This window comes from Pygocentrus nattereri, chromosome 25 (genome assembly GCF_015220715.1).
Source record: "Pygocentrus nattereri isolate fPygNat1 chromosome 25, fPygNat1.pri, whole genome shotgun sequence".
In the NCBI taxonomy this organism is placed as follows: Eukaryota; Metazoa; Chordata; class Actinopteri; order Characiformes; family Serrasalmidae; genus Pygocentrus; species Pygocentrus nattereri.
The window spans coordinates 24,032,806-24,046,697 of NC_051235.1; the positions used below are offsets into that span (position 1 = coordinate 24,032,806).

The 13,892-nt window shown below is 38.1% G+C and overlaps 1 protein-coding gene across 2 annotated transcripts in view; it reads left to right on the forward strand.

The window, feature by feature from the left end:
- The window catches only part of kcnq1.1 (potassium voltage-gated channel, KQT-like subfamily, member 1.1), a 54,772-nt gene that overhangs the window by 9,807 nt on the left and 31,073 nt on the right, over positions 1-13,892 (forward strand). For both annotated transcript variants that reach the window (XM_017716419.1, XM_017716420.1), the window contains exons 2-10: positions 3,051-3,141; positions 11,301-11,427; positions 11,687-11,765; positions 11,874-11,970; positions 12,097-12,237; positions 12,475-12,585; positions 12,679-12,774; positions 12,892-13,008; positions 13,611-13,746. In XM_017716419.1, the coding sequence (XP_017571908.1) occupies positions 3,051-3,141; positions 11,301-11,427; positions 11,687-11,765; positions 11,874-11,970; positions 12,097-12,237; positions 12,475-12,585; positions 12,679-12,774; positions 12,892-13,008; positions 13,611-13,746 (995 nt within the window). The remainder of the gene's footprint in view (positions 1-3,050; positions 3,142-11,300; positions 11,428-11,686; positions 11,766-11,873; positions 11,971-12,096; positions 12,238-12,474; positions 12,586-12,678; positions 12,775-12,891; positions 13,009-13,610; positions 13,747-13,892) is intronic.

Genomic DNA, 13,892 nt, shown 5'->3' on the forward strand with positions numbered 1-13,892 from the left:
GCTGCTCATCAAATCAGGATGCACATAAACAACACAAGTAGGAAATTAAAATATTAAAATAATAAAAAGAGTTACATAAAATAGAGAAGAAAAAATTAATAAAAGAGCTAAAAGAGTAAAAACAAAATAAAAACATAAAAAAGGGCAGTCCTTTTTTAATTTTCTGTATGGTTTCCCCTAGTTCAACATGCAGGTCCAAACACATAAACTAAGCTCGGATTTGATGTCATGTGAATCATCTGAAGATGTGGCTGTTTAAATACTGCTTGCTGTCTGCTATCTATAAGCAACAAAACAAAGAAAGTTCCTAGTATGATGTACTTCTACATAAGTGCAAGATTGCAGATCTTTTCTTGTTACGTCTGACCCTCAGTAAGCTGTTAAAGTTGATAGAGATTCACAGTCCAAAGTGGACTATTCCTCAGGACTGGATCTGAGGCACTATGTGGGTGATAAGGGCTGTAATTGAGTGAGCACGTCTACAGCCAGATGAACTACATTATGGTGTTATCTTGAAAACAGCAAAAGAAATGGATCACACCAGCAGATCTAGATTTCTAGCTAAAGCTTGAGTTTGTATACTGCTGTGATCAGTGATGTTGGACAATATCTCTGCTGGGCTGCATCTGTCCATTTCAGTGTCTTCTTTGCTGGAGGGCCATCTTCTGGTCAAGTCAGAAACACTATGCCAGTGCATGAAATTGTATTCGTCAGATGGACTGCAGTGTTTAACTGTGTTGCAATGTCTGTATAGGGTTATTCTCTGTATGCACATAGAGCCTTTGTTCTGAGAGTGTGCGTCTTCTGATTCTTTGAACTGCATTATTAACATGCACAAAGAGCCTCCATCTCTCAGTGTAAATGTATCCAGGCGCGATCTTACTGGCAGTGTGGAAAGATATTGCATTGAATTTAATGTCTATCTCAGAGGTAAAGATTTCAGTGATGTTTACCGCCATAACTGCAACACAAAGCTCCCAGGGCGTATAGTGTGTTCAGAATGTAGAGCAGCCTTATACAAATCCAGTAAGAAAGTTTCATCTGGCTCAACAATCTTAAGATAAGCAATGGCAACTACCACCTTTTCAGAAGCGTCTGATGTCTTTGAACTGCTGCCAATACAAGCAAATATGGTTTTGGGATCTGCAAGTGCTGCAATTCCTATTGAGTGAAAGACTTTCCTTTATCTTCAGCTTGGGAGGTGAAGCTTTAGTTCAAGTCCCAGTGGAGACTGGGGCTCTGCTGTACTAAGTGGATTTCAGAAGCAAGATCCAGGCCTTTTACGCACTGCCACAATGTTGACCTCTTTGCTGTGCAAGACTAGTTTATTCGTTAATATGTTTAATTATACATTATCTTACAAGATTCTCCTGACCCTCCTGAGCTACTCATTTAAGGCAGTAAATTGTCACCTCTAGGGATTCAACTTATTTCTGTTCAGGTTTAAGATATTCAAGTTGTGTTATCAGTGGCCATTGGTCTTTTTATGTATCTCTGGCCTTTATGAACCCTGATGATGTCTCTGCTCAGCAAATGCATAATAAGGGCTCGTGGGTCAGGACTCAGTTTCCCAGGTGGCAGTTAATTGAGCTCGCTCAGGGCCAGGTACATTGCATTATATAGCAATTAAGAAGAGTTAGGAAGAAAATGCAAAAATATTTTCCCTCAGTCTTGATCGAAACAACACTAGCTAGAGCGTTTTATGTGTGAGATAATGTGTAATGAGTTTGAAGGCAGGTAATTGCCAGGAGCAAAGGACAGTCTGGGATAACATTCAGCTCTCAGCAGCCTTTAATATTTTATGCATGTATTGTGGCCAGGTGATTGTTTGAGAATTTGTAATTCTAACTCAATAGATTTTTCTTATTATGTAAGACTGCTTTTGCATTGTGCTGTTACACATGTGGCTGAGGGTAGGATTAAGTAAGAGAAGCTTACAATGAATATTTATTGCAGCAGATAGTGGCAGTGAATAACAGTAGTTCAGATTTATTTAGTTTAAAGTTGCACTTAGTGCACTTATTATGTATGATACACAATAAGTATCACAATATTTTGATACGGACAAACTGTGCCCGCAGTGTCACACAAAAAAATTGCTATCAAAAGCTATGAACACAATGATATGAACAAATACCTAGCTGCACTAAATCCAATTAAACATGACTAATTATGCTCTATTTGTATAAAACATGCAGCTGGCTGGTGCTCTTGGATTACTGACAATGTCTACAATGTTCTCAAACATGCATATTGTGTATCAACAACAAAAATGATCATGATAACGATACAATATTGTCATGTTGTGCACTATATACAATTTTTTGTTGAAATTGAACAGAGAAACATTATTGAGTGAATAAAAAATGCTAAATCCTGAAATAGCAGTTTAAAAATTGGAGGTGTCAGTTGGATATCACAGGAGTTTTTCAGATGACAACATACATCTTTACATATTAACGTCATGCACCGACTTAAAAAGAAAGTCCACCTCAATGTTTAGGTCAGAGAGGCAAAATTGACATCGTACTGATGAAAATAAAATGACAATAGTTGACAATCCATTCTCTCAAGACACCTCTTTCATGCAGCTTTGAATACTCTTACAACATGCTCGCATTCATCAGATTCATCTGTTCAGGGAAGGTTTTCAACACAACTGACTTTACAAAATGTTCTACTGGCCACTTATACATTTCTCCAAATAACATACATAGTTCAAGAGAAAACATTAACTTTGTATTCACTGAACACACCGCAAGAAAAAAACTGTTGGTGCACTGCAGAAAATCATTGTGATGTGTTGTCATGATAATTTAACCTAAATCTTTATAACACTGTAATATTCTTACAACAATCTTACAGTGAGACATTGGTACATATATTGCCTTCATTTAAGATGCTTTTACCGAGATGTCGGTTTTGCAGTGTATTGTAATACATTTTCTGTTTGTTTTGCTGTTTTACAAATTCTAAACTGAAAAAATTGTCTCTGTACAGTTTTCTTATATGTCCACAAATTAATGAGTGATGTGTGGTTCATTTTACAGGTTTCTGATTGTACTGTCTTGCCTGATCCTCAGTGTGCTGTCTACTATTGACCAATATCAGGCCCTGGCTCAAGAAACACTTTTCTGGGTGGTGAGTTACGCAAATGTGTTTTTCCTCCTTCTTCTTCTTGTCCTTCTTTTTATTATTATTATTATTATTATTATTATGTTGCTATGTCTTTGCCTGGCAAATTGTAACCTTGTCTGTGTGTTTTTAAAGAAATGCCACTTTTGAAATTCTGTCCAGCAGGTGGCAGTAGTGCACAACATTAACTAACTCTGAAACTGCTTTAAAAATTGAGAGCGCCTCACAAAAGAGCTTGAGGGTTGTTGGATGTCTTGTATGAATGATTGGGAAAATACAAATGGCACTTTTCTCACCTTTTTTCCATCTAAGGAAAAATCATAATCTGCAGTATTCTGTTCTGTGTATATTTAGGTTATTCATTATAATAAATCTGTGACTGAAAGGCAAACAGCCTACCTAAAACAAATGCCGGATTATATTGCAGTATATTGACTGTGTCCAGGTGTTTGTTTTGTTATAGGGTCTTACTGCATCTATCCTCTCCAGACCAGTCATTCCTCAGGCAATTGATTGCTTGGTCAGCTTAATTAATGCAAAAGATTCAGATCTGATCAATATTCCAATCACAGCCTGTTTGGTAATTAAGGTGTATGCACTCAAGGGCGTTGACCCTTGCAAGAGACCATATCAGATACGGTGATAATCAATACCACAGTCAAAACTACGCCCTGCTTCCCTGTACAGTCCAGTGCTTTGACGCCATATGCTAACGTTAGTGGCTGTTGTCCTCACAATAACATGCCTGATGTGTTTATATTAATCTACCCTTTTACACATCGTGGGACAGAGACAAAAGGAGGAAAGAGAGAATCAATCAGGCCGGGGCTAGCAGGGAAAAGGGAAAAGCAAGGGGTAGAGATTATAGTGTGGTGACTGGGCGCTGGATGTCAAAGGTCAGTGCGGCCACTGGATAATGGGATTAAAGCTATGCGCTGCGTTCATTAGACGACGCCTCGCATCACAAGTTAATGCTGCGGCCTCCAGAGCTTGATGCAGGGAAAGAGCCTCGTGGATTAGCTAGAGCAGTGCTTGTTGTTTAAGAGGCCCAGAGCTTAGGCAAGCCTGTAACAGGTGTTCCTGTCTCCATGTGTGGGGTAAGTCTGCCATCAAATGTCAAGTAGCAAGTTTAACAGTGGTTATTATTGAGTACAAATGGGGACACATCATGGACAAGGATGTTTCTCACAGGAAGTAGATTTGCAGACCCGAACCCCTCCTTTCTTCTACCCCCGCCCCTCACTAGCACTCCCTGTTTTAATGAGGCCTGGCCCGCTGTATTCGCCTCACAGCTGTTGGGCTGAACAAAGGCAAAAACCATTGCTGCCATAGGGTCGAGTTATTCAAACTTCTATCTGGCTTGTACGATGATCAGAATTGATGTGCAGATTGCAGGCGTGCTTTTACCTGTGTTTTTATGTGAAACTCACTTGATTTCTTATCACCCACATTTTTAATTAGTGAGTTACACAACAAATTTACACCCTAGATCAACAACTTGGACTCTGCTCTTCTAACTTTTTGTCTACTTTCCAATGTCAAGTAATAACTGAGCTTGTCACAAGTATTACTTCATCTCCTGATCACAGTTATTTGAGATGAGCACAATTATTTCAGCTGTCTGTCATTTTCCACTGGTGTTAGATTTCACGATTCTGCCGCAACAAGCAATTGGAATTGGGTGGACAGGATTGAGGCGAATGAGTTTAACCAAAAAATGGCTTTAAATGCCTTCATTGAAACGCATCATGTTTAGAGGGCAGTGACAGTAATGTTTGTTTATTTGTTATTTAGCTCATTTTAAAATGTTTAGCATGTATGCTAGCAGAATGAGCTTTCGTTTACACTCTCAAGACAACAAAGAAACCTTGCTCCACTCTACCATAGACACAACCATAGACACTTCACTGAGTTCACATAGCTGGGAAGCAAGGTGGCTAATTAGACACTTTAAACTGTGCTTTTATGGTTCCATATGATGAACAAAAAAATGCCAATTTTTTAAGTCAGCTAAATGTCATGATCGTGACAGCCCTAATATTGAAAATAAGTGTGTTCTTTCTACAAAACAAAACCATATGCATATCAAATCATAGTAAAAGATCTCCTCTTCTAATTACAAAAACAAATCTAATGTTGCATTTCTGACCAGATTTCTTGTTTGTTTCTCAGTGAGAAGTATTTAGTATTGAATCATCTTATTATAAAGTTATGGTAGCTGCAACTTTTGTGATATTTTGATTATTTAATAATGCTTTATTTGAAGGCTGCCTATATAAGGACCTCAGGATACACGCGCAAGCATTGAATAATGAAATTAAAAAGCAGTATATTGAGTATTTATGAACAGGTTATGTTAATTTTCTAATAGCCTTTTTGAAGTACATGACACTGTATTGATATACGGGCCCTCAAATTAATGGAACCATTTATAACACTGTTATGAAGCACAATTCCCTACTGGTGGCACTGGTAAAATCGCCACCTGTGAAAGGTTTTGATGCCCTCAAACTGTGAGTGATTTCCGTATATTTTTCCCTTCCTGATACAATATCATTTACTACACAAACTATCTTATTATCTTGCAAATACTGACACAAACTGTTTGCAAGTATTGCTTTTTAAATATGCTAATTCAGTGCTTATTAATGCATTATGAAATCTCAATGCAGGCAGCCTTTAAATTAAGTGTTACTGAATATATTTTGCATTTCAAATCATTGCTGCACTGAATAATGATATTAAGATCTCAGCAGTCCTCAGCAGTTGCTTCTTAACACTTCTTATTGGCAGCAGTCAGTAGATGGAACTCATGCTACAAATTCAAATAGGCAGAACTGTTGATCAGCCCTGTGAATCCAGCTTAGCATGGCATTGTTCTCCTGATAGAAGTGCTACTGCACATTTGTAATGCATAACGTGTCACGTGTGTCACAGGCATATTCATTGAAGCCATTTGTGTAGCGTTGGCTCATTTGTGATACAGACGTGAGGTGCAGGAATTCACACAGGACGTCCAACAGCACTGAAGTCCAACACTTAGAGATTCACACGCGCCACCGAGCTGTGAACACACCCTTGTAAACACCTTCTATCCCTAAGAGAAGGAAGACAGGTGTCATCATACCTCGTCTTTATGCTAATGAGGTGTGACAAGGCGTTATCAGGTGCTTCAGCAGCAGCGGTTCTGCTATGAGGTGCTAACCTCCACACGGAACACCTACTGCAAAGGTATCTTCTGCATATAAAACCTTTAAATTAGTCAGCAAGCAGATGGCTTTGGCTCTGTAAGTGAAAGCTTTGTGTTCAAAGAATCCTCCAAAAGGACAGCTTTAAAGCTGTAACCCTTTAAAGGCCTCAATAATGATGAAGCACTTCCAGCGTAAAACATCCATGAATATGCAATAAGTGTTGATTGCTGTGTTTAGGCCACCCACGCTAATGTTTTACCTCGCGCTAAACAGGAATTCTAACCATACAATTGACCTTGATTGAAATTCAACCAAAGAGAAATTAAACATTATCCGGCACCCTTTGACTTTTCAAAAGAAACATCTTTATGAACAAAACACCAATTAGGAATAAGGAGTGTCTGTTTACATGACTAAAGGACATTCGCTATTAGGAGCTGAAACGACTTTCTAACCCCTGGAGCTTTGAATATTCCTAACCCTGGGTTACAGAGGGTGTTAGGAAGCACCTTAAACACTCTGCCATATTTCACTTCAGTGATAAGGCCTGTACCCGGGACACACCCCTCCCCCTCTTCAGTGACACATGCCTTTCCATTGTTTGCCGTCATGAGGAATTCTTACAGTGATAAAGGGCTTCAGCTACGGTGCCTTACGTTCTGGAAACTTACAGTTAAGTTACTTTTAAAGTAATTTTATTTTTGACATTTTATTTATATTTATTTATTTGTCATAACAACTTTAACTTTTGTAAATTAAAGCAAAGTTTAAGTATTTTTGTTAAGTAAATTAACATTTATCACCTCACCACAGCTCCTGTTTTTATATACCCAAAGTGCTCCAAAGTTCCGTGGGTTATGTCAAACTGCAACATCATACATTAAAAGGTGATCATGGAGAATCTAGTCTAATACATTTTTCCACACAAACATCTGGAGACTTGGGTGGAGCATAGACATGCCAATTTATGTGACATTCTTCTGTTGCGTGTGGCGTAAATGGACAAGACAAATCGCCTTATACAGCACTATGATCAAAGCACATAAATGCATTAGAAAAGCTACATTTACCCCTCAATCGTATCTTACAGGTCACGTCACACAGACAGAGACTGTTTGTCCTGACAGTTCGTCTCACAACACAGCCTGACCCTGGTCTTTGTCTCTGATGCTTTGTGCTTGTGTGTGTATTTGACTGAGAGGCTGTTTAATTGTTTAACTGTTAAATAAAGTAAAAATTAAGCTTCAGTTCTGTATGTTGTAATAATTATGATTACCGGATGATATTTATCAGAGTTAAAAGAATGAAATTGGGTTGAACTGCTGTTGTTGCTTAGCATTTTAATGGCAGAAATGTTCTGAGTATCAGTGAATTTGTAAAGTTTGGAAGCTGTGAATATGAGGGTGACTGTTTCTAGAAGTTGACATCTATACAGTCAGTTAGTTGCAGTTATGTTTAGTTAATACTAACAAGATTCATTAAAATATTAAATAGTGCTCCTTTTTAAGAATCGTTTTGTTATCCTATTAAAACGTGTTTGTGATTTCATAGTTTAAATTTGAAGTGAATTACATTCACTTTACTTTCTCTGATGGATTTCTGATGTTTTCAGTTTGCCTCAATGCCAAGAAATGATGGCAAACAAACAATTTTCATAAAAGTTTTTTTTTTTTTTCCTTTCAGCAATGTTGCATCAAATTCAAAGCATAATATCACTGGTTTTATTTACAAAGATGAATGTGGTATAGATTTAAGCTTTTGAATCTGCATTTTCAACAGTTTTGTTAGTAAACAAAGAGTGAGAATAATTAATATCCAATTACACCATACTTCTTTTTAGCATTGTTGATAAGTGCAACTTCTTTATCAACATAATAGTTTCCAACATGCTGCTTTTATTTGTTTTAGACAAAAACAAGCAAACAACATTTCATTGCTGAATCATCAGATTCATATGTGGTGTTTCATGTCAGTCAATTAAGTGAACTCATTGATTTTGCTGGGCTCATGCTGGAAGTTATTTTTTCATGAATACGTAATGTAACCCTATGAGATGTTGCTGATAGGTCAGCTGGCCCACACCAGCCACCTTGTGTTGCTTCGGTGACGCCTTCCTCTACTCGCCTTGGTGATCACATTCCAGCTGCATTTTGGATGAGAAATCCTATTGCCACGGTAACAGGGAGAGGCCTTGCATCTGGGGTCTCATTTCCTCTGTCTCCCTATGTGCTACTCTCATGGCCCCTGGCGCCCACTGGTCGTCCACCCAGACCTTTTACATGACAGCTGGTCAGTGTGGTCAGCAGCCTAGATTTAATTAGATACTGAGCACTGGGACAAATGAGGCAGGCTAAGATGTCTCACCACTGAATAGGTACACTTTAATAATTTGTTCTTTGACATTTGCTTGGGCATCATTTTTTATCCAGGCATGAACATCTCTTGTCCTGACGCAGAGTATGTGTGGAAATAACTCATTTCCTTAAACTAATTTCCTTTCAATTGTGTGATGTCCTCATAGTTGGATTTGGCCTTTGTTTATTTTGGTGTCAGAGGCTTGAAAGAAAAATGTTTAATTCTTTTATTTGAAAAAAAAATGGGAACTAAATGAAAAAAAAACCCAGATTCACAGATTACTGTTGTTTTCTATTTTGTCAATCATCAAAATTATTTTAGAGATATGTTAAATGTGTTGACACATAAATTTTGAAATAACTAAATTTGAAATAACTAAAAACACTATATAAATGATTTTGTTTTATTTAGACATGGGCTGTGTGCCCTTGTGTTGTTCCATTAACACTCACACTTATTTTGTATGATATGTTTATTCTCTTTAGCCACTGAGCCATTAAATCCAGATTATGTGCATTATTAAATTAATATGCAGTGGAACAAGGCAATATCAGTTAATAAATGTATCATCGGGATAATATACCATTGTTAATTAAGACTACTCTTTAGATTGATCATAAGTACAGTATTAATAAATATAGGTGAACCTGAAGCATTTTACTGAATGCACAGCTCTTACAAGATAGCTAAAGAAATAGTACAATGACTAGAAAGTCATTAATGCTGTTGATGAAATATACCATATTTGATGTCAATACAATATTGCCTTTAGTAGAACTGAAAAAGCTGCAACATTCAGTCAGATTAAAATGTAAATTCAAGTGTTAATAGTACTGCTGGGATAGGGTCCAGCTCTTCCTGTGACCTGGAAGGATAAGCAGCTTAGAAGACGCGTGTGTGTGTGGGCTAATAGTGGGGAGTGAATTTTCTGGCTATAAAGCTGTAAACAAATAAAATATACCATTGTTATTAGTAGCTCAACCACACTGGCTTCAGATTAAAACAGTTCTGAAAGCCTTTTGAGCCCTTTTAGTAATATTTCCGACTACATTGAGATTCCACAAAATGTAAACTTGAACATCAACATTGTAAAATGTCCTAATCCCTTCACAGTTTACAGCTAGTTCAATACCTGCAGACTGCACTATTGACAGCAGTTCCATTCAGCACTTTGGCTAAACTCTGCTGTTCACACGGTGCACCATGGGCATTCATGCCCAGTGGGTGCATTTAGTATCTCCCGTGATTTTTTCCTCACACTGTAAAAAATGGACTGAAAGACACAGAGACTGAAGCTGAGCTACTTATAAGCTAAAAATACTTGTTGTTTGTGCAGTGTCATGTGATTTTCTGATAAATAACAAAACTAAGTATTTATTAGAATAGATTTTCAGATAGAACATGAACATTTTTAACCCACTGTTTTAAAATTCTTTGTTTAGTTGTCAAGGAAAAAATAGGCCTAAATATTTTATTGTTTTGTTCAGCCCTAATGAGAAGTTGTCATTTAAACAGCTTTTCAGTGTTGCTGTCCTGGTATGAGAGCTCCTTCACCCCTGTGCGGTTCACCTCTGTCTCTGTTTGCCTTCTGGTCAACTCCACCTTTCCCCCATCAGTCCTGTTGTAACCCTCACCCCCTGCCTAAGTGCAGCAGGCCTTGCCTGATCCTGTTGTTTTAATCCATTTTAAGGGGACAGTTGGACAAGTTGCCAGTCTGCCCAGTGCCAGGAATTGCCCCTTTCCCAGGCTGGATAACCCTCCAGACTGCTCACAGGACAGAGGGCTCCACAGCCAGCCTCATAACTCATATTTGTCTGGTTCCTCACAGCTCTCAATGGGGCTGAATTGGGCAGACTCTGAGCCTCCCTTTGTTTGCCTCTGTTAAAGAGCGAGACAAGGGCAACTGCTGTTGTTGGCCGTGACCATGAACCAGCCTCCCTGTGTTGCCACATGACGCCTGTCATCTCTGCATGCGTGGTAGCATGGCTCTATTAAACACAGCCTGCTCTTAAATGCTTTTTCAAGTTTTTAATTAAACTATATCTAAAGCTTATATAAGTTGAGTCATAGTAAATTATAGATTTTTTCCCAGCACATAAACCTTGGCCGGGACAATTATATATATATATATATATATATATATATATATATATATATATATATATATATATATATATATATATATATATATTTTTTTTTTTTTTTTCTTTTTTTTTTTTTTTTGCACATCACTTAAACCATCCCCTGAATCATAAAACAGCTATGTAGTCAATTCTGCATAGTCTTGAATCTCAGTTAGAGTGTTGGGTGCAGAATAGAGGACAATATAGGTCTTTGCCTTGAAAATACCTTTGTAATAGATTGAATGGGCTAATCCTCTAGAGAATTTTATAGATAACCACAAACTAGGTCTACTGTGAAAAACAGTCTATTTTGCCGTACAATAAAACTGCACTGTTTACCTTTATTTGCAGCAGGCGACCATGGTTACTGAAATGAGTGACCACACTTTACCATAATTCAATGCAATTTAAATGAACACCATAAGTGATCCCCATTGTCAAAGACATGAAAACTGCCTTTGTTATAGATGGGAACCTGTCTGTCTCTCCCTGCCAGGAAATAGTGCTGGTGGTGTTCTTTGGAGTGGAGTATGTTGTGAGGCTGTGGTCAGCAGGATGCCGCAGCAAATACGTGGGTATACTGGGAAGACTTCGCTTTGCTAGAAAGCCCATCTCTATTATTGGTGAGGCCATGGTCAATGAGTTAAAATATGTTAACCCCTTAAACTCCAGGTTTATTAATCTGTTATGAATCTTAAGAGTCATTATTCAGTAACTACTATGAATCTAGTTTGTAGGTTGCCTAGTTTTGAAAGTGAGGAACTGAAGTCTGAAACCATTTTTTCATGTGCTTGCAAATTTGCTTGACTGCAGTTTTCATGTTCTGTTCAGATGTCACTGATGACATTTCCAGCCGTCTTTTCTTTGTGTTTGTACCCACAGACTTAATTGTAGTGGTGGCCTCAGTCATTGTTCTTTCAGTAGGCTCTAATGGGCAAGTGTTTGCTACCTCTGCTGTCAGGTAATGAGGATCCAAATGTGTTCAAAGCATAATTCCTCTTGGATTTTTTTTTGTTATTTTGTTTCATTCTTGGACTGACGCTGTGCATTTGTACTTGTTTTGGCCCAGAGGAATCCGCTTCCTGCAGATTCTGCGAATGTTGCATGTGGATCGGCAGGGAGGAACTTGGCGACTCCTGGGCTCAGTGGTTTTCATCCACCGACAGGCAAGGAACTTCTCTTATCAACCGTTTCTCTTCTTCTCTTATCAATGTGCCTTATTACACGCCCACTGAGACACAAACTAAGGGAGGTCCACAGCAGTGCCTTTTATAATTAGTGTATCCTTCCAGGAGTTGATCACTACTCTCTATATCGGATTCTTGGCCCTCATCTTCTCTTCCTATTTTGTGTACCTGGCGGAAAAAGATGCAGTCGATAGCAGTGGAGTCACAGAGTTTTCCAGCTATGCTGATGCACTGTGGTGGGGAGTGGTAAGCACCCTTCATAGTGTAGACACATCTCATAAAATGTGGAGTTTAATGAGCCTCTAAAGAGCCCTTTGAAAAAAAATAAAATTAAACGCTTTCCTGTTCAGATCAATAGCTTGCATGTGCACCAGAAAGTTTTTTTTTTTTTCACAAGATACTTTCACATTTCAAACAGTGCACTGAAAGTTTCTCAAGCTTTGGGATTTAAAACTGTCCTCATACTTTCCTGTTATGTTTTAGGTGACAGTCACCACTATTGGTTATGGAGATAAGGTGCCACAAACCTGGATAGGGAAGACTATTGGTTCCTGTTTCTCTGTCTTTGCCATCTCCTTTTTTGCTCTGCCTGCTGTAAGTCATAGACTCTAGCTTTGGGACCCTCAACATATTTCATATTTCCTTCACCAAGTGCTTGACAATGATAAAGATGAGCATTTTCTTCAGGGTATCTTGGGTTCAGGCTTTGCCCTGAAAGTTCAGCAGAAGCAGAGACAGAAACACTTCAACAGGCAAATCCCTGCTGCTGCTTGTCTTATACAGGTCAGTTTGAGTTGAGATCAATGCACTGTTGTCTACAGTTTTGTTTCACTTAATATGTGTGTGCTATTCTCAGGTTGAACTCCTTTCATATTGCTATTTCTTCCCAATGTGATTCAGACGTCCTGGAGGTGCTTTGCCGTAGAGAACCCTGAGTCTTCCACGTATAAGATGTTTGTGCGCAAGAGACCCATAACAACTAGCCTCACAGCTTCCAGTCCTAAGCCCAAGAAATCAGTGAGTAGGGCAGATTCATTTAACCCTTTAAGTCTAAAATCTAAAAAACTTTTACTTTATATATCACTATCAAGTGATCTATGTCGAATCACATGCATATATTTAGTGTAAAGGATGAAATTAGTGTACAAAAGAAAACAAAAAATGCAAAAAACATTGAACAAAAAATCGATTTTCTATGCCTATGTCAAGCTACATGGTCAGGGTTCAATACTTGAAAGCTCATTAAGAGATCACTACAGTGATTGAAAAAAAAATAATGAATTAAAATCCGGGGTTTAATTACTTTGGCCTACTTCATGGAAAAATGTGTGGTTACACATAAATACAATGTTTTGCATGGACACAATAACTGCCAAAACACTTAAATGTAAAGAAAGCAATTGTGTTAATGTAACATATTTTCTTGGTGTGCAACCACTTGACACAACAAACCCATTTCTTTCAGTTTTTTGTGGTCTCCATGCATGGATACACATGTTTTTATCACATTCAAAATATTTGAAAGCTTAATTCTTTGATTATTTTTCTTTTCTTTATTTGAGCACCATTTGTAGTCAAAAAATCCTTTAATGTCGGAATGCTTCTTTTTGTTTTGTTAGGTGAAGATGAGGAGAAAGATGAAGACCAGTGAGAAGGATAATGGCCCAAGTACTCCCACAATCCCGACCATTACCTATGACTTTGACGATGGTAGAGACCCCAGTCAGGACACAGTATACAGTACTGAATTGTCAGGTACTATCGGTACCTTACTCAACAGACAGGTTCTGCTCTGATCATCACATTTTCCCTTCTGGCAGCTCAGAACTTTGTGTTCTGCTTTCACCATAATTGCCTATGAATTGCTTTGGGAGTTATACTGATTTCCGTGTACTGATGAT